The 27,691-nt window shown below is 30.9% G+C and overlaps 1 protein-coding gene across 4 annotated transcripts in view; it reads left to right on the top strand.

Annotated features, from left to right (window-relative positions):
• Positions 1–27,303, top strand: part of LOC127700163 (tyrosine-protein kinase Fer-like) — a 45,485-nt gene extending 18,182 nt beyond the window's left edge. For 3 of the 4 annotated variants that reach the window (XM_052203581.1, XM_052203579.1, XM_052203582.1), the window contains exons 6-18: positions 1,449–1,586; positions 3,016–3,138; positions 3,849–3,983; positions 6,374–6,391; positions 8,319–8,487; positions 9,094–9,258; positions 10,144–10,347; positions 12,571–12,747; positions 14,577–14,790; positions 15,954–16,077; positions 16,929–17,080; positions 18,094–18,216; positions 19,832–27,303. In XM_052203581.1, the coding sequence (XP_052059541.1) occupies positions 1,449–1,586; positions 3,016–3,138; positions 3,849–3,983; positions 6,374–6,391; positions 8,319–8,487; positions 9,094–9,258; positions 10,144–10,347; positions 12,571–12,747; positions 14,577–14,790; positions 15,954–16,077; positions 16,929–17,080; positions 18,094–18,216; positions 19,832–19,971 (1,882 nt within the window). In that variant the 3' untranslated portion in view covers positions 19,972–27,303. The remainder of the gene's footprint in view (positions 1–1,448; positions 1,587–3,015; positions 3,139–3,848; positions 3,984–6,373; positions 6,392–8,318; positions 8,488–9,093; positions 9,259–10,143; positions 10,348–12,570; positions 12,748–14,576; positions 14,791–15,953; positions 16,078–16,928; positions 17,081–18,093; positions 18,217–19,831) is intronic. The other variant, XM_052203580.1, reaches the window with a different exon arrangement.
• Positions 27,304–27,691: the final 388 nt, after the last annotated feature.

Here is a 27,691-nt window from a genome sequence, read left to right as displayed (position 1 = left end):
AAGTGAAATCTGTGTACATTTTTATCAATAAAATTGAGAATGGAAATGGGGAATATGTCAAAGAGACAACAACCCGACCAAAGAGCAGATAACAGCCGACGGCCACCAATGGGTCTTCAAGGCAGCGAGAAAATCCCACACCGGAGGTGGTCCTCAGCTGGCCCCTAAATAAAATTGTGTACAGGTTCAATGAAAATGGACGTCACACTAAAAGCATTCTTAATTTTAGTAGTTTATTTCACATTCTTTTTTTCAAATAAATAATTCAGATGAACTCATAGTCTTACAAACATAACTGAGATAAATATTTATTAATTTTGAAAGCTTTGAAATGCATGATTATTTGATAAATCAGTGTCATATCTGTGGGCTCATGCTTTTTTGTATGTATGTAAAATGCGTGGTTATGTCTATTTTCGCCAAAATCTTTTTAATTAAATCTGTCTGAATATTGTTTTGACTCTCTTAATCATGTATTGCTAAACACAATTTAGTTGTAAGGCTTCAAAAATATTGATCAATGTCTGGTACTATAGTTTACCTCTCAGCTGCTTGCCAACACTACACAGAAAAGAGAGGAGAAGGATACCAAAGAGACATTCAAACTCATAAGTCCAAAATAAACTGACAATGGCAAAAAAAGAAAAAGACCAACAGACATACAACAGTACAAGAAACACAACATATAAAAACTAAATTAAACTTTTCACTGCAAAACATTTTATCGATGTGTGATCAATATACCTGTATTTATACACCGGAATTTTAGATACACCAAACCAGGCACTTCATATCCGAAAAACAGGCAATATATGCCCTCAATTTTAGAATTCATTCATACATTTTTGTATTATTCAAAATAACCAGTAAATTATGTGTTCTATCAAGGATCACCAGTCATTCACCTTTCATCTGATACTTTATTTAATAAAATATATGCTACATAGTTTTAGATTTACACCTATGCGTAGGAACTATTTTGTTTTAAATATGTACTACTTTCTAGTATGTTCTTTTTTGTCCGGACCCGATTTGGTGGTGTTACATCTTACAAAGTCTATCCAAATTTATTTTTGCAAAGAATTCTGCTCAAGCCGCTGCTAGGGGCCGACTTAAACTTGCAGTGAGGTGAGAGTTTTTTTTGCTCCATGTTGAAGGCCTCACTGTGACTTTGAGATGAAGAACAGCAATAAAAGCACGGTTCCTTTGCTTATTGTGTGTTTTTTTGTTGTGCATGAACTGATTTTGTGTCATGAATTAAAGATTTTTTATCGCACTATTGTATGCAGCAGTTTCTGAATTTGCGAAGATGAATTTGACATTGTACAACTATAGTAATGAAAAATGTTCAAATTTCTGAATATACAATGATTTAGATGTCTATTTATTATCTATATTTAAACATATTTTGACTGGTTATTATATGAGCTGCTTTTTTTCTGTTTCAGTAAAGATTTCCTGCAGAGTTTTTACAACAATACAAATTTTTGTAATAAAGATTTCTGTGATATGTCCAAACAAATATCCGACTCCATCGAAGAAATAGTCCCTGAAAACCACTTTGTACAGTTCATAGATGCCTTCAAGTAAGTCATTACTCTTTTTAGAAATAAAGTCTCCCTACCTTTTTTTCAGTTTATGGAGGCTATTTTACCAGAAATGGTTCATAAATTAATCAATTATTGTAAACTAACGGATTAATTTTCGAGAACAAATTATTTACGCCACTTTTGCAAGTAGAAAAATAATGTGACTACAATGTATAAATATTTGTGAAAATGTCAAACTTGTATCTTTTCTAGTAAAAATTAATCAACAAATACCAAAACACATCTCCGCAGTGACGGCTAATTTGGGCTTGTCATTTATAAAGTATCTGCAAAAATCAGTTGATTAACAGTATTACAAGATTTCATTTCTAGTTTAATTTTATCAACAGCCAATTTAAAAAAACATATTTCAACTGTTGAATGAAAAAAGTGTCTTAAATTTACCCTTTTTATACGACCGCAAACATTTTTTTTGGTTCATATAATGCTATGATGTCGTCATCGTCGTCCGGAGACACATTTGGTTTCCGGACAATAACTTTAGTTTAAGTGAATGGATCTCTATAAAATTTTTTAAGAAGGTTCAATACCACAAAAGGAAGGTTGGGATTAATTTTGGGGATGATGGTCCCAACTGTTTAGGAATTAGGGGCCCAAAACAAGCATTTTTCTAGTTTCAGGATAATAACTTGTGTATAAGTAATTCGATTCCTCTGAAATTGTACCACAATGTTTAATACCACAAGTAGAAGGTTGGGATTCATTTTGGGGGTTATGGTGCCAACAGTGTAGGAATTAAGGGCCAAAAACAAGCATTTTTGTAGTTTCCGGACAATAACTTGTGTGTAAGTGTAAGGATCTCTCTGACATTGTACCACAAGGTTCCATATCGCAAAGGGAAGACTGGGATTGAGTTTGGGGTTAATTGCCCCAAACATGCAGGAATTAGGGGCAAAAAAAGGGCCAAAAACAAGCATTTTTCTAGTTTCCAGACAATAACTTGTGTTTAAGTTTATGGATCTCTCTAAAATTTTACTACAAGGTTCCATACTACAAAGGAAAGGCTGGGATTGAGTATGGGGGTAATTGCTCCATGGGGGATTCAAAAAGTTTGGGGGGGATTTTTTTAAGGGGTTCATATTTTTTTTTCCAAAATTTTTCAACTTTCAAATTTTTGAAAAGATTCAAGAAGAAATCTTCAATTGCACAGTATTGCGCTATAGATTTGTAAGATCTTTGACCAATTCTTTTATTTTGTGTCAGAAACCTATATTATGTCAAAAATTTGATCACAACCCAAATACAGACAGTATCAAGCTTGAATATTGTGTCCAAATTTGCCCCGACTGTTCAGGGTTCGACCTCTGTGGTCGTATCAGGCTGCGCTCAGTGAAGCATTTTATTGTTTCAATGATGGTACTTATTAGTGCTCAATTTGATTGCTTTATTTTTCATACCATTTTAGATCCGATCCAATAGAAAATGTGACGTTTGAATTTGATGAAGGTTTAATAAGTAGCGTAACAGGTGATCTTAAAGCTGACACAATACAACTCAACGCAGAGACACACGAAGCCCTCAAAACAAGGTAGTTAATGAATACTAAATTAAGAAATTATTGTGTGCATATATTATTGCGATTTCGACATGACAGATCAAAACTGGAGAATAATTATTGCGATTTGAGGATAAGCTGCAGACAAATGTATTTGTCAGATTACAGAATGTGAGTTCTTATTATTGCGATACTCACCCAGTTGCATTAATCGCAATAATTTCTAAATTTACAGTAGTAGATTTTACACAAATAAACTTTTAATCTCAAGTAAAACTTTATGCCAAAAGATACGAGACTAGGATTTAATATTTATCTTCGAAAGTTGTTCTCAAAGGAAGGGGAGTTAAAAGTAATAATGACCAATTAAAGTAACCTTGCATCTGACAATCTAAAATTGACAAGTTGTAAGAAAAGAGTTTATAGCTAATTGATTCCATAGCTCCTTAATTTGTATGAGATTAAACGAAGTCCATGTTTTGCTATTGTAGACCCCAAAAATACATTATAGATGCATCTGTTCAGTTTAAAATATTACAATACTGATGATAATTAGGGTTAAAAAAAAAACATATTGAACTATTACATAGATCTTTGTATTTTGATGTCCTGTACTCAAAAGTCATATGAAATGAGTTTCTTTAAATTTTAATGTTATTAGAATTATTGAACCAGTAGTAGTTTGAAATCTGAAAAACATATATATATATGTGATATAAAATCTTTATCATAATCTAATTCAGGTTACAGTCAATTGAAGAGGAAGAAAGCACAACAAAACAAGAACTAGAAAGTAAGGAAGAGGCCCTGAAAGAGGTGGAGGATACTATCACACAATTAGAATGTAGTCCCAAAGATAAAGACAATAATATGTTATTGTAAGTAGTCTTTAACCTTGGAATTTAGTCCTAAAGAAGGGATTCCCTTAAATCACAACTAAAATGTAGTCCCAAAGATAAAGATAATATTATGTTATTGTAAGTAGTCCATTTACATTGGAATATAGTCCCAAAGTAGGGATTCCCTTAAATCACAACTAGAATGTAGTCTCAAAGAAAAAGACAATAATATGTTATTGTAAGTAGTCCTTAACCTTGGAATTTATTCCTAAAGTAGGGATTCCCTTAAATCACAGCTAGAATGTAGTCCCAAAGGATAAAGATAATATTATGTTATTGTAAGTAGTCCTTAACCTTGGAATTTATTCCTAAAGTAGGGATTCCCTTAAATCACAGCTAGAATGTAGTCCCAAAGGATAAAGATAATATTATGTTATTGTAAGTAGTCCTTAACATTGGAATATAGTCCCAAAGTAGGGATTCCCTTAAATCACAACTAGAATGTAGTCTCAAAGATAAAGACAATAATATGTTATTGTAAGTAGTGGTTATATGCTTTACATTGGAATATAGTCCCAAAGTAGGGACACACAACTAGAATGTAGTCCCACAGACAATACCATGTTATTGTAAGGAGTGGTTGTCTGCCTAACCTTAACCTTGGAATATAGCCCAAAGATAAGGTCAATGATATTCTGTTCTAAGTCATTCATAATTGATTTTTAGTAAAATAACGTAATTGGCTTAAACCTTATCACAGAAATGGTATAAAGTCCCAAAGTAGGGATACCCTTAAAGGGGCATTAGTTGTCAAAATCATGTTCACCGATTTGACTCATATTTGGTTCAAAACATACTAAAACATATATCCATATTGCAAAAAGTCTAAAATAAGCAATTAACAATACATGGACTCGATAATATGTATCAGCATTTCATGTGTATTTTAGTCTAGACACCATCTAGTTAACCATCAAGATGACCTCTAAAGACTGCAGACAATCATATAACCTGATATAAACATAAAAATAAATAGGTAGAGATCGCATACAATTGGATTTCTCTATGTCTGTTTGATTTCATATTGTAGTTTAAGAAGTATGTTTATCATTGTTTTTACCTGTATAAGAATGATGTTTTTGTGGATCAAATCGGTTAAACAAATGGTTCATCCTTGTTTCACTTTCAATGTTGACATTCTTTTCCTTTTAATAGCTGAATACATGTGTAACCCATCTCCAGCTAAGGGGTTTAATTGAGGGTCACATGAATACAGATTCAATGAAGTCGACTCATTCACTTGGCAGCGAATAATTCATCAGCAATGTTTCTTAGCTTATTTTGACAAAATTGAACCAAACTGGCTGCTAAAAGAGAATTATTAATTCACTATTTCACTTTCATTAATAATTGATCAAAGAAAAAATCATATTTATTTTTTTTATAGCTCGTAGCAAATGCCCCTTTAACATATACAGGTAAAATTTAGTCCTGAAGACAGTAATATTTTATTTTAAGTAGGGATTCCCTCAACTATCTTGAACATAGTTTTACCACTGAACATGTGTGGACATAGTGTTTACGGTGAAAATGAAAGTACAAAATGAAAGTACCAATTGATGAAATCCTTCTAGATTTTAACACATAGTTATGAAACATACAGTACATATTCATTTACAATTAAAGATTTTTCTGCAAGCACCTGTATCTGTGATCACTAGATCACTTTATTTTAGTTTACTCTTTGTGTTTTATATTCACACAGGTTCAGAAGTAAAATGTTGGCACATTAATTTGACAATGTTTTCAAGTGAAAAAGTGCTTATCTATAATATGTATAATGCATTTCCATTTAAAATGCTGGAAGTTATTTAATAGAGCCTTGCATACCCATTTTCCATTCAATCTAGGTAAAGTTTCCACAAAGGCTATGTATGGAAAGCACAATTCATGTGAACTGCTCCTCTCACTAACCAGATTCATGGCTATCAAGGCTATAGTATAGTGATAAGAAAACTTCACAAATTTTTTTTAATAATTTATTATTGATCAACAAAGTTTTATATTTATTGTAAATTCTGAAATTACTGCATGCATGTATTGCAATTGTAAAACAATGGGGGGAAAATTGAGATTAATTATTCAATTTCAGAAAATGAAGCATACAAATTATTCTATCAAAATTGAAAATGCTAGTTTTTATTTTTGCCTATCCATTGCAATTTTCTTATTGATAAAAACTTCACTTGGTGGTTGTGGAGGATAGTATTTTCTGAAGCAGCCCTGACTATAACAGAAGTTAGTTTTCAAGCCATTTTTTACCTGACACAGGATAAAGGTTTTTATTGTCAAGGTGTGTCATGAATATGACAGTTATAATTGGAATGGTTCTAACCACTCAAGATGTAAATATATAATTTAATTTCCAGAAAGAAAAGGAGACAACGGTAAGGAAATCATTACCTTGCTATGGGCTAAATGGCAAAAAAGGCATGTTCTGAAAACCATGTTTTGATGTTACTTAATAAATCCAATTGCAGTATTGTCCTATATTTTAGTATTATACATGATAATTTTCATTTTAACATATTAGATAGGTTTGGTTCTGTTACAGCCTTGGAATCCTTATCTTTATACATTTTCTATGACCTAATCCTTATCTTTATACATTTTCCATTACCCTTCTAGATGAGGTTCCATTCCAGTATCCTAGGAATTAGGCATTATGTGTATGAATGGTTGCGGTTTTAGTAGCTAGAGTTATACCTTATAAATATATTATGATATAGTACTGAATTGATAAGTACTTTAGATTGAGGGTTTTAAATTTGCAGATTTATAGTTGGGCGATAAAGAAAATTTCCAAAGGAGCACACAACTAAAAGTTGTATACAGTAACATGTATGTCATGTCTGATAAGGTGCCATACAAACTATATTCAGAGACTCAAACAGAAACATTTTTTGGAACAAGTTTTTACCAATTATGTTTCTACAATGAATTTTAGATTACCATCTATTAAATACCAATCAATGCATTTTAATTTCAAATTTCTTAAAGATTGTTGAAGCATATGTACTACCCTGGTATATACAAATGAATTGAATATAAATCTCTTCATGTATATATATATGGTTATATAGTACACTTCAAGAAATACACTCATTATAATCATCACAATAATGCATGAAAAATGCACACTACAATATGATATTGATGCACGTTAAGCCCTATATTTTAGGATGATATCAGTAGAAACAAACTAATAAAAAATACAAATGTTTACATGAAGCATGTGAATGACAATAAAATCCATAACAATAAACTTAGAAAAAAAAATTATAACAAAATCTATGACATGTAGTAATCTGACATGAAGAACTATGTTAACATGGTTAATATCCACTCTATCACTATGTCTCAGATAACCCTCCGCTTTCAATAATTAGTCCCTTGAAGCAAGAAATGTGCATTTAGCATGAACAATATTTTTTTGTAGAATATAAAATTTCAGTTTACCGTGTTAAAGAACTCCAAATTCAAGCCGTGATTTTTAGCTGCTTTTGTAGTACTTAATAGTTTAGGTTAACAAAATTGTGAAACGTGGTACCCTTCAAAAGATTTTTTTTTTAATTTGTGTACCATATTAATAGATTGGGGAGGAATTTACAATCCTCCTACTCTTGAGGTGTGTAGGCTACCATGAGAACACAGTGACTGTCTTAAGTAAATAAAAATTATTGAAGATGATACAGATATTAATATATCAATATGTCTAAATATTTTGATGGTAAGACGTACACTGAACATGGTTTTTGTAGTCTTTATCTTTCTAATTCTGAAGTGGCTTAAGGTGGTGAGGGTGTCTTCTGCCATCTTGGATTGTAAAATAGCAGAACACAATAAAGATTTTAAATGAAGTCGTTAAATTTCGGTGCAAGAATCTAGTTTACTAAAAAGAATTTTCATTGAAATGAACAAATTTATGTGATTTTAACTTGTAGTTACTAATATGTTTACAAAGGTACAACTTTTTTGATTGATTTCAATTTTTTTTTAATTAGCGTATTAAGGGAAGGTAACTCACAAGTTCAACAATTTATAAAGGAATCTACAAGGAATTTTTCAATTTTATGTTATTGTCGAAAAAACATACAGTGACTCAATTTTTCTTTTGATATTCAAAAGCACTTTATAAGAGCTAAAATCTTGTATATTATTTAAAAGTTTTAGCAAATTTTGATTTTTTTTTATCATTTTTCATTTATACTCCCATACCATTATAAACATAGCCTGTAATATTTATTTTGTAATTATTTGAGCTCCCAAATTTCTGTTTGAAGACAAATATTTCAATTTTTATTTTCGTTATAGACATCTACAGAAGAAACGAGAAAGACACAAATGTCTGTTAGAAGTTACAGAAACAAAAGCAAAGTTGGAAATACAATCACAGATGATTCAACGGATAAAAGAGTCACTTGATGCTGCAGGGGATGATATGCCTAAAATGTTAGACAATGGTGATGACTGTGATGTCTCTGTAGGTATTTTATTGTTTTAAGATACATAAAAGACTCTTGCATATATCTTTCCTTGAAATTATTATGTCAAAGTTAAATTTTAACTGTCAATTCTAAGATCCAAACTGTGAACAAAAGCCGACACAAAATTAATATAACATATGGTATGTGACAGTATCAGTGATTTAACATATATCTTATTAAAGGTGAGGTTGGCTTCTTTTACAGATGATAACCAGGAAATAATGTTTTCTAGCTTAGTTTTCATTAAGATAATATTTATTTAATTTTTGATTTTAAAAGAAAATGATGAGTTGTGTTATTTATAGATTTACAAGACTTTATTAATTAATCTGTACTTTTATTTTTGTTTTTGTTTGCATTGTCCCCCATGTCTATCATGTCTATCTATTAAACATGTTTATTTTCATCTCATTTATGAAGTAAGGCTAATATGTCATTGAGCTGTGTCTAAATGCAATTATCTCAGATACTGACCTTTGGGTGACCTTGTGTAAAAACTAACACATTTATCTTAAAGTCAGTATGATGAAAACAAAAATTTAAATGTGTGAATTAAATTCAAACTGCAAACTCCAAATTGATTTTTTTTATTTCATGGCCAGTTGACTAGTGATACCAACCAATCACCAAACAGTACCATAGCTAAGGCAGGGAAACCATTCAAGTCATTATTTAATAAATTCAAGAAAGCAGACGGAGGTGAGAAGAGCACGCACTATGAACCTAATGACGTCCCTGATGCTAATCATACAAATAATGCACATGAAGTAAGTATGAACATTCCCATAATTCATTGACTGTTTCTATGGTAATTAGAGACAAAAGTTTACACAGTAAAAAAATTTAATGTCGTTGATGCTATTCATACAAATAATGCAAAAGAAGTAAGTATGAACTTTCCCATAATTCATTGTCTGTTTCTATGGTAATTAGCGACAAAAGTTTACACAGTAAAAAAATCTAATGTTGTTGATGCTAATTATCATACAAATAATGCACAAGAGGTAAGTATAAACCTTCCCATGATTCATTTTCTGTTTCAATGTTCAATGGTAATCAATGACAAAAGATTACAGACACAGTTAAAAAATCCTATGTCAGTGAATCATACAAACAATGCACATGAAGTAAAGTATGGTTCCCATATTTCATAATCTGTTTCTATGGTACTAGGAGACAACACAAGAGAAGAATCATTTATTTGTCCTCTTCAGGTTAGGATTTGAGATAGCAATAATTTCAATTAGCTGGTATGGTTTATAACCCTGGAAATTTATTGACCTAAAATTTATTACTGTTTTAATTTATTTTGATATATTAATTTGAAGGTCAGATCTAGTTTAGTTACCTTTATATATTGATTTGAAGGTCAACTCTAGTTAATTTATCTTTATATATATTAATTCAAATGTCAGATCTAGTTTAGTTACCTTTATAGATTGATTTGAAGGTCAACTTTAGTTAATTTATATATACATATTAATTTGAAGGTCAACTCTAGTTAATTTATCTTTATATATATTAATTTAAAGGTCAACTCTAGTTAATTTATCTTTATTTATTAATTTGAAGGTCAGCGTTAGTTAATTTATCTTTATTTATTGGTTTGAAGGTCAACGCTAATTAATTTATCTTTATTTATTAATTTGAAGGTCAACTCTAGTGATGTGGAGGCTGTGTTGGAAGAACAGGAGTGGTTCCACGGTGTTCTGCCAAGGGAAGAGGTTCAACGTCTGCTCAATAAAGATGGTGACTTCCTTGTTAGAGAAAGTAAAAACAAGCGAACAAGTGAAGTTCAATATGTCCTGTCAGCATTTTGGAATGGACATAAACACTTTATTATACAGTATGGAGAGGTATAGTCTATTGTAGCAATTCAAACAGCATATAATATTATTTCAATAACTATTAACCAGAATAAATACTAGGCAATGTTGGTATACATTAGTGAGACAGCTAGCAATCCAACAACAAAAATAACGGCAAAATTGTTCAGTCTTTGTCTATTTTATCTTGATACTGTGGATTTATTTTTCGTTGATTGAGGAAAAATTGTATTTTCATGGATATTAGATTTTGCGGTTTTGCCAAACTCTGCTTACAAGCCTATAGAAAAATTGCACTTCATTGAACATAACAATTCCTTGTCTACCTTAACCAACGAAATCCACGAACTTGGTGCCCCACAAATGATAATGAATTCATAGTAATAACCAGACCATCAATTTCCATTAGAACAGATTTTAAAAGACTAGGCAATAAATTATCAAGTATGATGAATTAAAATGAATGTGGGGTATACAGAAGTGAGGCAGCAACCCAATATAAAAAAATAAACGAAAAAAAAATTTCCCTTTTTTTTTTGTTCGTTTAATGATTAAGACTTTATAGTGTAAACATATTTTATTAATTAAATTCAAGTTAAATAATGTACACAATTTGGCATTAAAATTTTAATACAATTGAATAATTAATAGGATCCAGAAACAAACTGTTAACTTATATTAATCCGTTTCCTAATTTAGACTTTTGTATATTGTTGAACATTTGAATTCAGGGTTCATCTTTACCCACAAAATCCATAAAAAAATCCCCCCACTAATGATAATAAAACCACAGCTTATGTCAGTGATTAACAAACCAATACAAGAGAGGTACTACCGTCTTTTGGGGTGTATAGTGCGCATTTGTGTGTAGTGCGCACCCCATTTTTGGTCCAAGAAACGTGAGAAAAAAAGTTTATGTTCGTATAAGACTCATAGACATTTGGAAAATTTGCATCTCCAAAATCGGCAAACAGGAAGTCTATCGGTAAACAGGAAGTTTTTTAAATGGACACTGATATCTGAGAATTCTGACGGAATACGTAATTAATATGAAATTGCAAATATTCTGACAAATGAATAAGAATTTTATTAGATTGAGATAAATCTTCATTTAAGTTTGTTTTTTAAAATCAAATTTAATAAATTGTTTGAGTATCAAGGACAAGATTAAATATCCAAATTAATGTTCTGATTGAAACAATAACATAATTACGAATCAGTCAAATGATTATCATTAACATCATTAGTGCTGTAATAAATTGTTAAAATCTCATTATTTTTATTTTTGTTTGTTGATTTTAGCTGTTAATCCGGATTATCACACCTCAATCAATGGGTCTAATCAATGTCTAAACAAATCAGTGACAGGTTCACCTTGTTCCTAATTAAATTCGTTCAGGTTACAATTATGGGATTATCATGTTTTCAATCATAATTTCTTGAAGGGTTTTAAGCAGTTGTTTAAAAGTTACAAAGTAGAAACGTATTTATAAAATAAACTTCTCATAGACTAAATCATCACTTTACAATTTCAAGTCACATGACTGGCGATCACCTGATACATTAGAAAAAATGGCGGTTTATATTTTCAAAACGAGTGTGGTTTATTCAATTTTCATACACTTTTCTTCTACTCTCCATGATGAACACATACAAAAACAGTAAGTTATGACAACAAGGAACACAGAGGTTAATTTAACCGACAATTAAAGCTTTATTGTGTCTTTATTAAAACATGGCAAATTTCAGGATTGCAAACAGATGGACAAATTTACACGATAAACGTAACTACACAAATATAAAATGTTTTTTATTTGAATAAAACATGACAAATCAAGATCAATAAGATACATATTACAAATATAATATGTAAAACATAAAAACAATCGAGGTATTAGCAAAAATATTCCGTACTCTTCACTTCTCCTGAAAATTTCTATGTTGGAGTTTGGACCTGAAAAAAGACTAAGAAAATGACTGTAGGCATGTATAATGTGCACCCCTCTTACAAGAAACATGACCCAGGGTATAAATGTGCGCACTATACATACCAAAAGACAGTATACACCTTATCACTATATTTGTCATCATTCCTGGAAATCACAGAGTATTCCTTAAAATTTAAACGTCACAAGAGAAAATGATGCTGCAAAAGAAAAAGGATTGTTGTATGAAGTCAATAGTTCAACTGTCACAAGTTCTCATGTCAAGTGTCACAGGTGTATTATCTAACTCTATAATTATCTGTTTCAGGGAGGATGGAGGTTTGAGGGAGATTCTTTCCCATCCATTCCAGAGTTAGTGACGATCCAGTATAAAAGTGGGACCATTGTGACAGCTAAGTCTCAGTGTATACTGAGTAACCCAATCATCAAAGAACAATGGCAGTTAAATAATGATGATGTCGCTTTAGAGATGAAGATCGGCAATGTAAGAATGATTCAAATATATATTTAAGGTCAAAATGACCATTAAAAATTAAATAATATGCTGAACAAAACACCTTAAGTGCTGATATATTTCATGAGCTAAAAGATGACTTTATAATTCGTTCACTTTCTTGTACATTACCTGTATTAGAATGCTTATGTGATTGTTCAATGACATAATTTACACCAATTCCAACTCATTCATAGATAACCAACTTGAGATTGATAATGTAACTGTGAAAACATAAATGCTTTCATTGAAAAATTGGCCAAACAGATCTACATTGACTATGTGAAGATGCTACAAAGTGCAAGTTTATCCTACACACAAGCTGGAGGTTTGGGCTTTCAGTCATAAAACTCAGTACTTGGAGTACAGTATTTTGATTGGTTGATTTCTGAGTCTGAGTATGATAGTGGTACTCTAAATTTTTTTATGACGGCAAGTAAAACCTGGTTCAACGTACCATCTTCTTTTGTATATGCCTGTACTTAATCAGGTCTATGACAGTCAACTGCTGATTGTTCCAATATTTGAAGAGATTAGCCCTAAAACTAACCAGTATTTATATCTACATTGTTAAATACGGAGATGTAGTATAAATGACAATGAGACAACTATCCAACCGAGTCCAAATGATGTGGATGTTAGCAACTATTGGTCACTTAAAGGCCTTCAACAATGAGGAAAACCCATTCTGTATAGTAAGCTATAAAAGGTCATACTTGTCAACTGACCCAATTTTCGCGGGTCACATCCAGAAATTTAAGAGCTCACCCAAGATTTTTCAATACCTCCCCCCAGGTCATCAAATAACCAAGGATTTCATCATATGACTGGTTTTCACCCATATTCTAGTTCCAATCAGATAACTAGATTTTATTTATCTAGTATTTATATAACAGAGTTATCTCCTGCTTGTATTAGATATATGGGTATCTAAAACATTTGTATTTTAAAATCCATGTGCTCTACAAATTGCCCAGAATGTACACAACAGTGTACATTCTATTTCTTTATCTTCCTCTTATGTATAGCACACTAGCTACAGCTGATTTCTAATCATAGTTAAGGTTTATAAAATTCATTAATGAAAATTGTGTGAATGAAACAATTAGATGTCATTGTTCTATATTGATATTTGATTAATAGTAAATTTTCAACAAATACAATGAAGTTAAAATTAAAACATAAATTGATGAAATTTTAAATAATTTTCAGCAAATACTTCACAATTGTGAATTGTAGAAAACTGTATAAAAGATTATAGAATATAAAAAAAAATTCTCTAAATACTAGAATTCAACTGGAAAAAGAGTGTATGCTTTATGACCTTACTTTTTCTTCCTCAATGCAGGTCATGACCTGCATTTTCATTTTTTGAGGTTGACAGGAATGAAATGCAAAATGTGGGACAATTCAAATGAGAAAACCAACGAACAACCTGATTTATTTTCTATTTATTTTGGAATATACATTTAAGTTTAGTTCATCTTGTATTCTGTATTCTTTAATATAGCTATATATTTATTCAGTGTTCTCCTCCAGGGCCTTTTAGCATATTTGCAATTGTTGTGTAATGGTATAATACTTGAATGTGAAGCTATCTGAAATGATTTTCTCACAGATTGTGTTGTGGATAAGATGCTATAATTTCTAGAAACATGATGGTATCTCTAAATTTCCTGTTTACCAGGATGTTATATGAAATTTCTTTATGAGAATACTGATTTACTTTGATAATCGAAAGTAATTTGTATTGTAACATATTTTATTCTGAAATTAAAACAAAATTACCACTCGTATAAAAAAATAGTTTTACTTTTTAGGGTAATTTTGGTGAGGTATACAAAGGCATATACAAACCTAAAAATCAGGTTGTGGCTATTAAGACTTGTCGAGATACACTCTCTGATGATCAAAGGAAAAAATTCTTACAAGAAGGAAGGATATTAAAGCAGTATGATCATCCTAATATTGTACAGTTCATTGGAATAGCTGCTCAGAGACAACCTGTCATGATTGTGATGGAATATGTGGCAGGTAGGGGGAAGTAGAATTAGTGGCAGAAATTAGATTTTTTTTTCTTATTTATTCATGCATATTTATTTGGTTTCTTTTAGACACAAGAGGACAACACTACACAACAGTATTAGTTGACTTGCTTTTCTTTCTATTATGACTGTTTCAAAATTTTTGGGTGGGGGGATGGGAGGCACTCAATTAAATGAATATGGATTATTGCATTTTCCTTAGAATTTTGTAAGAATTATAAGTAAAAAGTGGTAGGTCTTAAAAAAGTGCCTCCCATGCCTACTGTGTCCCATGCCTACTGCGTCCCATGCCTACTGTGTCCCATGCCTGGAACAGTCTGTATACTCTTACTTGTTTTTTTCCTGAAATATGTACTTTGGTTAAAAAATGGGAAAATTGGTAAAGTTATTTACACAGATTTATTAATTATCTACTAAACTATGAAATTATGAACATATTCCAACACGCTATCAAAAGTAAATATCTTAACTTTGTTGGAAAAGGAGAGTAAAGATACAAAGGTTGCAATCAAAAACCAAAAAATCAAAAGAAAAACAGAAAACACCAAGGCCAAAATTAATAGACCATGAAACACTTCACAGAAAACTGACTGATAAGGAATATTTAATATTCTTCCACCTTCACCAACCAGGTTGACAATAAAAGGGACAATATTGAAATGAGAAGACATGACACAACTTATGACCTCAGATGAGTTGTGACTCCAACCTTGGATTTATGAGTGGAAAGATATTGTTGGGTCCCATTGACTTTGACTTATCATGGTTTTACTGTAGTTTCTTTCTGCAAAACGAAAAAAAACAAAATTGTTTGACGAGAGAAGTAAAAATGTACTATTTAACCCAAGTTTTAAGACATAAACATAAATCTTTTCAGGGGGCCTCGGTGGCCGAGAGGTCTAAGTAGTTACTACTGTAATCACTAGCCAGTCAACACAGAGGTTGTGAGTTCGAACCCTGCTCGTGCAGGTGCACTCGACTCCAATCTTAATTGACTAGGATTGTCAGTTTTCCTATCGAAGGTCGGTGGTTTTCTCCGGGCACTCCGGCTTCCTCCACCAATAAAAACTGGCCGCCACGAAGTAGCCCAAAAGTGGTGCTTAAAAGTGGCGTTAAAACACAAAAAATAAATAAATAAATAAATGTTTTCAGGTGGTGCATTGTTAAGTTATTTACGGAAACATGGGAAAACTCAATCTAAGAAACAGTTAACAAAGATGTGTGAAGACGCAGCTAATGGAATGGCATATCTGGAAAATAAAAACTGTATCCATAGGTAAGGCCAAATTAACTTAATATAATATTAACAATAAAATAATATGATACTTCTTTGCTCAGAAAAGTCACAGAAGCAAAACCTAGGTGTTGTATTTTTGGTGTCAGCAGAATCAAGAACTGTTAACATTTTTGATAATGTCAGTTTAAGGGGAACCACAAATGATAGGTCAATGATATTTGGTATGCAGTTGTATTTGCATTGGCACATCTCATTTCCATTGAGATTATTTGACCGAATCCCTCTCAATCATGGTTCATTGACTTTTGAAACTTTTGTATAGTTTTTCATGACAAAATTTGTTATCAGATGAGTGGAAAAAGTACCGCTAACAATAAGTCAATGATGATTGGTATTCAATTGATAAACATGAGAACATCTCAGTATTTGACATTTGAATGAAATTCATCGTGGTTCATTGTTGCATTTTCATTTTCAGTGTCACAATAAATTTAGAAAATTTTAGTCTTCCAATAAGTCTTAAGCCATTATAAAAGTTTATTGGTTATCTAAAGGCCTTTTTTTCAACAAAAGCATGGACCCCTCTGTCAGCAGCCCTAAACAACTTAGAGTTTATGAAATATATGTGATTTAAAATATAAGATGGTGTTCATGTTAAAAAAACAAAAAAAATGGAAAAGGCCTTTTCAATTTTGCTATATGAATTCGCTAATAAGAATTTATTTTGCTAGTATCATTTAATTAGCTGGTATCAATTTATTGTGTTAGTATCATTTAATTAGCTGGTATCATTTTATTGTGTTAGTATCATTTAATTAGCTGGTATCAATTTATTGTGCTAGTATCAATTTATTTTGCTAATCTCAATCTGACTGACTGTTATTTTGCAGAGATCTAGCAGCCCGTAACTGTCTAGTTGGTGACAACAATGTTGTTAAGATATCAGATTTTGGAATGTCCCGAGAAGAAGAGGAGTATACTGTATCAGATGGACTGAAACAGATCCCCATAAAATGGACAGCACCAGAGGCCTTATTATATGGTAGGTTTGGCTTAATACACTATTGCTCTAGTAACCAACTACAATGACGTTCTGTGTACAAGTCATACAAATGATGATACCTTCTGTCCAAAACAGGAGGAAGACTGTTTTAACTATGTCAGCCCATCTGTAGGTCAGTTACATATATAGATTCTATTACTGCATCTAGTGTGATATGATATTTCTGCTCTCCAAACAGTTAAATTTTCATATTTTTAAACACAAGACTTTCCAATATTGTTAAATATTTAAAATGCAACTTTCGAGAGTGGATAAATATTGTATTACACATTATTTGGAGGTGGAATCTGTTTCTCCAATGATTTATAGGTTGATATGTAGACAAACTTTATCGTTCCTCTTCAATGATCTGCTAAAAGATTTGTTCTTTATATGTGACATCATCAGGCACTGATGCCTTCTTTCGTGACAGCACAATAGGAAAATCACTGGAGCAAGAAAATTTGATGTCATAGTTAGACTTTTACCAATGAAGAACCGAGATCAAACAAACCACATGTATATTAAAAAAAAAATAATCACCAGGTCAGGAAAGGGATAAATCAGCTAAGAATTAGAGAAACATTTCTATCGCATTTTCCTCACATTATGTCATAGCTTCTTTTAACATGGCACCAGAATTCATCTATTTTGCCATAGTGGTCCTTTGATGAGATTGTAGCCAAGAAACTCCCTCTTGTTTTCAGAACCATAGATAATCCCAAAAAAAAGATGAAAAACTTTTCATACAATTGTTCTAGACTATACATATGTATATTGCAATTTAGGACATGATATATTGTTTAGACACTTTATTTTGTAAGACCATATTTTGACCTATAGATTTTTTCTTCATAGAATTGCTGTCTCATTGATGCCAACCTGGCTGCTTCTTTAAATTATACAAATTAAATAAAGAAACCCTAAAAATGTTCTATAATTAATGAGTATGCATATTTCGGTGAATCCATATTCATTATTTTCATATGTAAATATTGTTTATTATTTTACAGGTAAATACACTTCTCTTTGTGATGTATGGAGTTTTGGTATATTAATGTGGGAGATATTTTCTGGTGGATTAACACCATACCAAGGCATGTCGAATGCTCAAGCCAGAGAGAGAGTTGATGCAGGTATAAATAAATACTTAGTTTTAATTAAGCTTGTTGTCTCTTTGACACATTCCCTGTTTCCATTGTCTATTCTATAATTACTTTAATTAAGTAACAAAATTTACAATGCATCTTCATCAGTAAAGTTCAAGGTTTCCATGAGGATTGTATCCAAGAAAATAAACCTATAAAACTATGTCATAAAAAGGCCTTAGACTAGAATTGAAATCAGTATTGACTGTTTGTTTTTGTTGTCTCATTAAAGTAATGTTGTCTCATAAGTCAATTCATTTCATTTAACAGTTGTTAGAAATTGTAGGACAAACAAAATAAGGTATGATGGCATTTCATAAGAAACCAGAGGGAACACCCAATACTATTTATAACATTTTTTTCATACAGGATATAGAATGCCAGCATCAGAGGGAACACCAAGTACTATTTATAACTTTTTTTTCCCTACAGGATATAGAATGCCAGCATCAGATCTAGAGGGAACACCTAATACTATTTACAACTTTTTCCCCTTACAGGATATAGAATGTCAGCATCAGAGGGAACATCCAATACTATTTATTACTTTTTGTCGAGCCTGCGACTTTTGTTGCAGAAAGCTCGACATAGGGATAGTGATGCGGCGGCGTTAGCTAACTTCTTAAAAGCTTAATATTTTAGAAGCTAGAAGACCTGGATGCTTCATACTTTGTATATAGATGCCTTATGTTACGAAGTTTCGGTCTGTCATATGTCCATTGTCCTTGACCTCATTTTCATGGTTCAGTGACTACTTGAAAAAAAAAAAATTTTTTGTAATGTTAATTTCTTTCTTATTATGAGTAATAGGATAACTATATTTAGTATGTGCGTACCTTGCAAGGTCCTCATGCCCGTCAGACAATTTTTATTTGACCTCGACCTCATTTCATGGATCAGTGAACAAGGTTAGGTTTCGTGGTCAAGTCCATATATCAGATACTATAAGCAGTAGGTGTACTATATTTGGTATATGGAATGATTGTAAGGTGTACATGTCCAACTGGTAGGTGTCATCTGACCTTGACCTCATTTTCATGGTTCAGTGGTCAAAGTTAAGTTTTTGAGTTTTGGTCTTTTTTTCTAATACTATATGCAATAGGTCAACTATATTTGGTGTATGGATATATTTTATGATGTACATGTCAGTCTCGCAGGTTTAATTTGACCTTGACCTCATTTTCACGGCTCATTTCTCAGTGTTAAGTTTTTGTGTTTTGGTCTGTTTTTCTTCAACTATAAGCAATAGATCAACTATATTTGTTGTATGGTAGGATTGTAAGGTGTACATGTCTGTCTGGCTTGGTTCATCTGACCTTGACCTCATTTTCATGGTTCATTGGTCAATGTTAAGTTTCATGGTTAAGTTTGTTTCTTAGATACTATAAGCAATAGGTCAACTATGGTTGGTTTATTGAATGATTGTAAGGTGTACATGTATTTTTCGATTGGTTTATCTGACCTTGACCTCATTCTCTTGGATCATGTTAAGTTTATGTGCTACTTGTAGTAAAGCTTTATATTTAGGACTATCAACATAAAATCAATGGTTAGTAAAGAAGTCGAGATATTTCAGTGTGTACACTCTTGTTTTTCCCTACAGGATATAGAATGCCAGCATCAGATGGAACACCAGAAGCTATATATATGCTAATGAAGAAGATATGGGAATATAACCCAACAGACAGACCACATTTTGAAGCAATCAGAAAAGAATTGAAATCTATACATCATAACTTATAGCAATGGAGTGAGCTGAATTGTGATATTGTTCGAACTAAGGGCTCTGTACAGCTATTTTTAAATTTTTAATGCAAAATCATGTACTGTGAAAAACTTTTAAATAACCGTTTTTATGTGTTACTGTTTCCATGGAAACCTTATATTTTATAAATACAAACAATAGTAGGTTTCAAGAAATAAAAATTAAATCATAGACCTTTATTTTTGTTAAAACAATTCAACTTTTATGAAAAATGCACTTTGTGGGTATGTATAGGGGATCTCCATTTCTGTGAGAGAAAAAAATATTTTATTGTCCCATTATTCTCTATTCATTAATTTTTGGGCCCATTTTTCTCAATTTATAATACGGCCCATTAATCTGTTATTTGAAAACCCCATCCAGACCCTCCACTATGGCCTTTCTTACTGCTTAAAAGACTGAAAATCTTTATAATTGACCCATATGTTTACAGTGAATTATACTATGGTAAATTGTTAGTAATTACTTACCCTCCACTTAAACCCACCCCATGGACAAAAAAATCAACAAATGATATTTTTTAATATTTCAGGGCAAATTTTTATATACAAAAAATAGTGCGTCACCTGTTTATGTTAAACATTTTGTTTGTAATTTGTAGACATATATTGTCTAATGCCACTGATATAGCGGCACACTTTTTTTTTTTAAATTTTGAAAAGAATATGGAAAGTTTTAATATAGATGTATGTTGATGTAAAAAATGAGTTAGCTCAGGTCTTGTTTATTCATGTTAGTTGCTGTTATTGAAGATCGTGATATATTATAGAATTCAGACAAATATGTTTAATTTGAAATATGGGCTTGTATATTTCTTCAACCTTTAGATATTTTATCTTTGAGTTAAAACAAATGTCATCATGCCTTCCATAAAAAATTCCAGAGATATTAAGTTCTATAGAATGAGGTTTGACTGTAATGCAAAATATCAAAACTAAGACAATGACAGGAATGTTTCTTTTTATTTTGCTTTTTTAAATTAGGAAATTCTTATTTTATTTTGTCTTTGAAAATATTTGTATTTTTTTCATTAATAGAACAATCTTGTTTGTCAATGAGGATATAGATGACAATTCATATTGTTTCAGATCTCTAAAGAACTAGGGGTAATTTCATTTTTCTTCCCACAAATGAGAATAAAGTCACGTCATTGGTTGAATTTCAATTGTTTGGGACATTGTAAGACAGTGTTTTGGTGCAAGCTTTTGAAAATATTACCCAGAATGCATTAGATTCTGAAACGGTGAATTGCCCAATTAATAGGATTCCATTGTACTACTATGTTTGTCAATCAATGTAAGACTAAAAGTAAAAAAAAGAAATTATTGTATCATTGTGTAAATTTTTAATACTAAAATTTGTCCTTTTTTAATCGCTACTACATTAAAAAATTTGCAGTAGGAATGTGAGGAAGATTTTTTGTTCTCACATTTGCAGATTTGCTTTATGAAAATTTATTCTATATCGGCTAATGCAATAATAGTTTTGAGTTCTCAATATGCACTAATCGTTTTTTTTTTTGGGTGGAAAAATTCATTAGTATAATTCATTATATATGACAGGATTATTATCAATTGCCAAAATGTTTCTTGTTGCAGTTGGACAATGCTCATGAATTTAAAAATTTAGAAAAACTTTTTTTATTTTATTTATGTAGATGTTTTTAACAGTGTTTATATGAAATTTGGCCTTCTGAAACTGTCTAGTAGTGGGATCATTTTTACATATAAGTTATTTTAATTAACTATCTTTAGAAAACAAAGATACAATTCCCAGGTTCATTTTCATATGTATTACTATATACTGTAAATTCAGAAATTTTTGTGAGGTTTTTATACTTGCAAACAATGTGAAAGGATAATTTTAGCAAAAATAAAAAATGCAGTTTTAATATTATACCATTATTTACATGTAGAATTTCCTAATCATGCTTTTTTGTCTATTGTCCCACAATCCCAATAATATATGCACCCACAAATTTTTGAATTTACAGTATTTTTATTTTTTTAATCAATTGTGCCTTATACAGGGTTTTTATATTGAAAGTGAATTTATCACATTAAATCTTTTAATATCTCAGGACAGTTGGCATAAAAAAAAAATACAATATGTAAGGCTGTTTGTAACAAGCAAATATATTGTTAATAAATAAGAATATTGAAAATATGGCCACAGTTGAGCAAGATGTTTTTGATCAGAATTTGTCATCATGTTTAAGGTTTGTCCAACTCATTTTAGAAAATGTTTTTTTAGAGGCTATATTGAAGATTGAAAATTGCATTATAAAAGATGTGCATACCCTCTACTTATTTTTGAAACAGAATTTTGCAAATATAGGGCACCAAAGATTTGTTTTACCATCATTACTTTTGCAAAATAAAGTTTTCTTCACAAATTTCTCCAATAGTACCGTTTTATCAAGACTACTGTCAGAATATGTAGAGGATGGTCGAAGGGCTGAATTTGACTAAAATCATTAACTTTCTCAACAAAAAGACTTCATATTTGGTCAGCAGCCCAACAATGATCGATTGTGATGTATGTGCACTTTTCAGATCGGTCTGACACATACATCCTGTTTTGATAGTTTTAGTTACAAGTAGGGGTATGCATAGCATGACAATGCATGGAACATCTTATTTTAGACGTAGGGAAATCTAATAGCACAATACAGAATTATACATTTTTTTTAATATGTTGGTAGGTAATACAGAAATTGTCATTAAAGATTAAAGTGGGACTAACAGTAGACTTCCATTTCACATTAGGTACTGACCAATATGTACATTACTTTTATATGAAATCAAGATGACCTTTCTGTTTAGATATATATAAACCAATTGAAAGGGCAGTCTGTCATGACTTTTATAACAACTTTATGAATGAACCATAAAATTCATATAAAAAAAAATTTACAAAACCGTAAATTGAAGATAATTCCATTGATAAAGACATGAAATTCCATCTAATTATGTTACATGAACTGTTATCGTTGGTTCATGTCTGTTATATTTGTTTTTCGGTAATTGTTTTGTTTTAAATTCGGCTGTTAGTTTTCTCAATTGAATTGTTTCATATTTTTCATGTGGGGGGGGGGGGGGGGGGGGCTTTTGTAGCTGACTATACGGTATGGGTTTTTCTCATTGTTGAAGGTCGTACGGTTGCCAATAATTGCTTACGTCCACTTTATTTGAACTTTGGTGAATAGTTGTCTCATTGGCAATCATACCACATCTCCTTATTTATTTTAATATTGTAACATGTATATAATATGAATTCGTGACCTGAAATTACATTATGTTTTTGTATATGAAATTAAAGCTCATTAATCAATACATTGTATTTTGTTACATGATGTTGATAAAATTTTTAATTGAATTGTCAGATCTTTTTAAATGTTAGATTTTATGTAATCTTGTGTCTGCTTAACATTTTTTTTTTTTTTTTTTTAACAATAACAAATATTTTTATTCAATCATTTCCTGATATATAAATACCTAAGTAGCCCAGGTCGCATACTTAGGGGCCCCTGTATTTTAACAGCCTCACTTGACCAGGGAAACAATCAAATGAATTTAAACTTACAATAGTTTTACATACATATATTTAACATTTTTTTAATTCTGTGATATTTTGTTATTCTATGCATTTTTGCATCCAACTTTTTTAGCATTGTATATTGTACCTAATTTTTTTTAACAATCTAAAAGTGTATGTATTTTTGTTTTAACAAAATTTTTTTTTTATTAAAAACCATATATGAGCTGAGTCGGATAGAAATCGACCTTATGCAACTTAATATCAATACATCTGTTAACCTATTTCGGGTTGAAAAAATCTTTACTGAAAGTATGTTACTGTTAGCAAATTGAGCTGTAATAAGAACCCTACAAAACAGACCAACATTCTTCTTTTATTTCGTATTTGAACGTTCTAAAAATCAAACAAAGCCTTAAACATGTACATGTATAGGTGCACTTGCATAAGGTCGAGTTCTATCAGATGCAGCTCATATTATTATATTTAATTTAATATTGAACTTTTAAAGCTCGACTGTCTGCAGGAAATACACACTGGAAATATTACTTGTAATTTTGGTCATTAGACGGCATGTTGTCACAAGATAATGCATTGTGGATTCATTATTATTTGGGGGTTCTAAATTCAGTAGAGTTTGTGAGTGTAGCTGAACCATAATTTACAGGGTTCAGCAACATATAAGATTCTTAAAGCAGGGGTTCAAATTAGTGTGAGTCCGAGGTCAGAGACCTGTCTTTTCTAGGAGGGGACTTTTCATTTTTAAATTACAAAAGTCAAGGACCCACCATTCTTTACACTGATGCTTGATACACGACCATTGATTTCTTATGGAGGACCCTTCACTTAAAATTTCAAATGGTCCTGGACCTTTCATTATTTAAAGCAAATTTGAACCCCTGTTAATAAAGAATGTAGAGTTTGTCAAAATCACAAAATCAAGTATCCATGAAAAAAGATTATTTCCTAATACATGAAAATTGGTATCTCCCAAACACAAATGATTCCACAGTAATCATAGTATCTCCCAAACACCAAAGATTCCACAGTAATCATGGTATCTCCCAAACACCAATGATTCCACAGTAATCATGGTATCTCCCAAACACCAATGATTCCACAGTAATCATGGTATCTCCCAAACACAAATGATTCCACAGTAATCATGGTAATAGACTCTTTCATGGTTATATGCAAGCATGTTTTAAAAGCTATAATACAACATTAGAAGGGCAAACGGACAGTTGTTTTTACGTCATTTTTTTTCTTTTGTGGCTTTTTAGTAACAGAAAAATTGTTCTAAACATTAGCTCACAAAGCAGAAAACAATGCTAAAATAATATTTATTTATTTTGTAAGTTCCAAAATAATTTATGTAACTTTTGAATTGGAATGAATTGTATGGTATCCACCCATAACCAATTTGCTGTTAGGAAATTCTATAGATTTATAATTTATTGTGTGAATACAATGTAAAAAGAAACGATAGGTATAACGTCAATGCAACAGCAAACCAACTACACAAAAAATCAAGAGACAACTAACATTTGTATTGCAATCTTTGATAAGAGACACTAATTTGATATAAATTATTATCTTCCTCCCTTCACCTATATTACATTGATCAGTCACTCTGTTATTCTCTTATCAAGGCTTTTTGAGGTGAGCAGAACTTATCAGCATCATAAACAAAACAGAAAAGCAGCATCTTTTGCATGGAGCAAAACCTGTACAAAATTGGTTAACTGATTTTTTTATAAGCTGGTATGAATACAAGGGAACACACTGGCAAACTCCATGACATTGTATCTTGCCATAACTTAACCTTTGCTTTTCTCAGTGTTTCACAAAATTATTGTTTTCCTATTTAGAAATAAAACATGCTGCTGAGAATGTACTTTACTATAAAAAGATGGCTTGATATAGAATTTCAAGATGGTTGGTCCCAATACTTGTTTAAATATTTTTGAATATAATTAAATAGAAAAATTCTACACTTTGAATTAGCTTTTACACACAACAAAATGAGATTTGAAACAAAGTTGCCTCCCCTTGATAATTTGATTATGGGTCATAATCGTTAAATGTCTTGGTTGCCTCCCCTAATTAACTTGATTTGGGGTCATAACCTTTATATGTCTTGGTTATGTTTCTTAAAATATAAGACAAGTCAATAATTTTTAAGAATATCTTGGTTGCAATGAAATACCGTGATTTCCCAGTTAATAAAAATTCCCAATGTCACATGTGAAATAAATCTGATAATTACACTACTCTGACTGTCATACAATAATGGGTGTTGTCAAGACATTGTCTATGATGTTGCATCAAAACAAATTAGGAATACGTAGAATTCCTTGTATTTTCTACTTTATTTCCATTAAAAAAACAGTCAATGTAATAAAAAGAAAAACTATTAAATCAAAGAATTCAAATATTGAAAAATATTTAACTTGTGACTGAACAACACTCAAAATTAGTGTGTTGTTTGGTCACTTGTTGAATATTTTTCTATATTTTAATTTTTCAATTAGTTATTCTATATCTGTTTAATTCTTCCCTAGATACAATAGTGTACAGTGATATATTATAGCTCAATCAAGTAGCTCAGTCCAGTAAATAATGTAATGTTAACATATTCCATTTTCATAATTTTTTCACATATACTAATACACATTATTAGTTTTAAAGACTTTTTGTGATGAAAGTCCATATTGAAGGTTAATGAAGAGGAGAGCTAACACTACATCATAAAATGTTATATTTGTATATTAAGAAATTTTTGTGATGTTTTTATTGTTGTGAAAAATTGCAAAAGGATAGGTTTCGCAAAATAAGAACTCGCATATTAAATTTTGACAGCATTATTGGTGTGCAGCATTTTCTGCTGGAATTCAACATGCACTTTTCTCCACTGTTTTAATATCACAAAAATAAATGCATGCAAAAATTTCTGAATTTACAGTACTGTATATATGAATAATTTACATTTCATTTGAAATGACAAATAGAATAGATCTAATTTTATTCTCTCATGTTGATTGTATGACCACATCAGGTTTATTTATAGAATCTTGTCTCTGCCTGTCCTCTCTGCTATTGGCCCACACTAAATTTTATCATGAATTTTTTTTGTGCACAAAAATTGTATTTTTCAAGTGTTTGGTTTTTTTGCACACATGTGCTTTTATAATAAGAAGTTATTCCTTGTTAAAAAAATTCCAATTATAAAAATAAAACAAAGAATTTTATTTTGTCAGTTCATACTGAGTTATCTTTGACATTTTTTAGACTTGCCTCTGCAAGTTCTACAAAATCTTTCAGAAATCAGAGCAGTCTCTGACTTATACTGAGCAGATGTACCAGTTCCTTAGAAAACAAAATCTTACCAGTCATCCAATGTTTCAATCAGATAGAATTTAAGATCCTGTGCCAATACATACAGGTACCTTCAAAATTTTAACTGCAAATGTTCTGTATTTGAGTCAGATTGTCAATGTTTTAGTGACAATTTGACAAGGATTTTATAAATCAACTTGACCTTTAGATATTACAGATTTATATTACTGTTGATGCTTTTTAATGAGTCTCATGCCTCGTTTTTAGAATTATTGTTTTTTTAATTAATTTAATTGTCTAATCTACATAAAACGTCATTGTGTATCTTTATTTCATGCTTTTATATATTTAAAACTCAAGGTTGCCAAATATGAAAAAATAGTATATATTGTAAATTGTTGACGCTTATGTTTAAAATATAGTATTGAAAATATTGTATTAGTTTGTGTTGTTTTAATGAAGCCAGAGAAAGCAGAGTATCCCTATATGTGTTGACCACATGTCGAACATCTATTTTTTTGCCTAGGTTACATTGAATTAACATATGAATGAAAAGAGGCAAAGGAAAAAGTTTCATGGAACTCCATTCCAACAGACATCAAGGGGTCACTATATAACCCATGACAATATGTTAAGCTCCAAACTACTCTTTGTTTTGACCTGGGCTCTTGGTCATAAAACTTTACTCAGTATTTGGAGTATTAAATTTGTGCTCGAAACACCAAATCCAATATTGTGATCGGTTGAATTCTGAGTCTTGAGAACAATAATCGTATTCGATTTTAATGACCCTAAGGCCAGATGTGAAATGATTATGCTGAG

The sequence above is a fragment of the Mytilus californianus genome, unplaced genomic scaffold (genome assembly GCF_021869535.1).
Source record: "Mytilus californianus isolate M0D057914Y unplaced genomic scaffold, xbMytCali1.0.p SCAF_49, whole genome shotgun sequence".
NCBI classification, from domain to species: Eukaryota; Metazoa; Mollusca; class Bivalvia; order Mytilida; family Mytilidae; genus Mytilus; species Mytilus californianus.
Note: the sequence above shows the minus strand (reverse complement) of the source record. Positions and strands in the feature narration are given on the sequence as shown.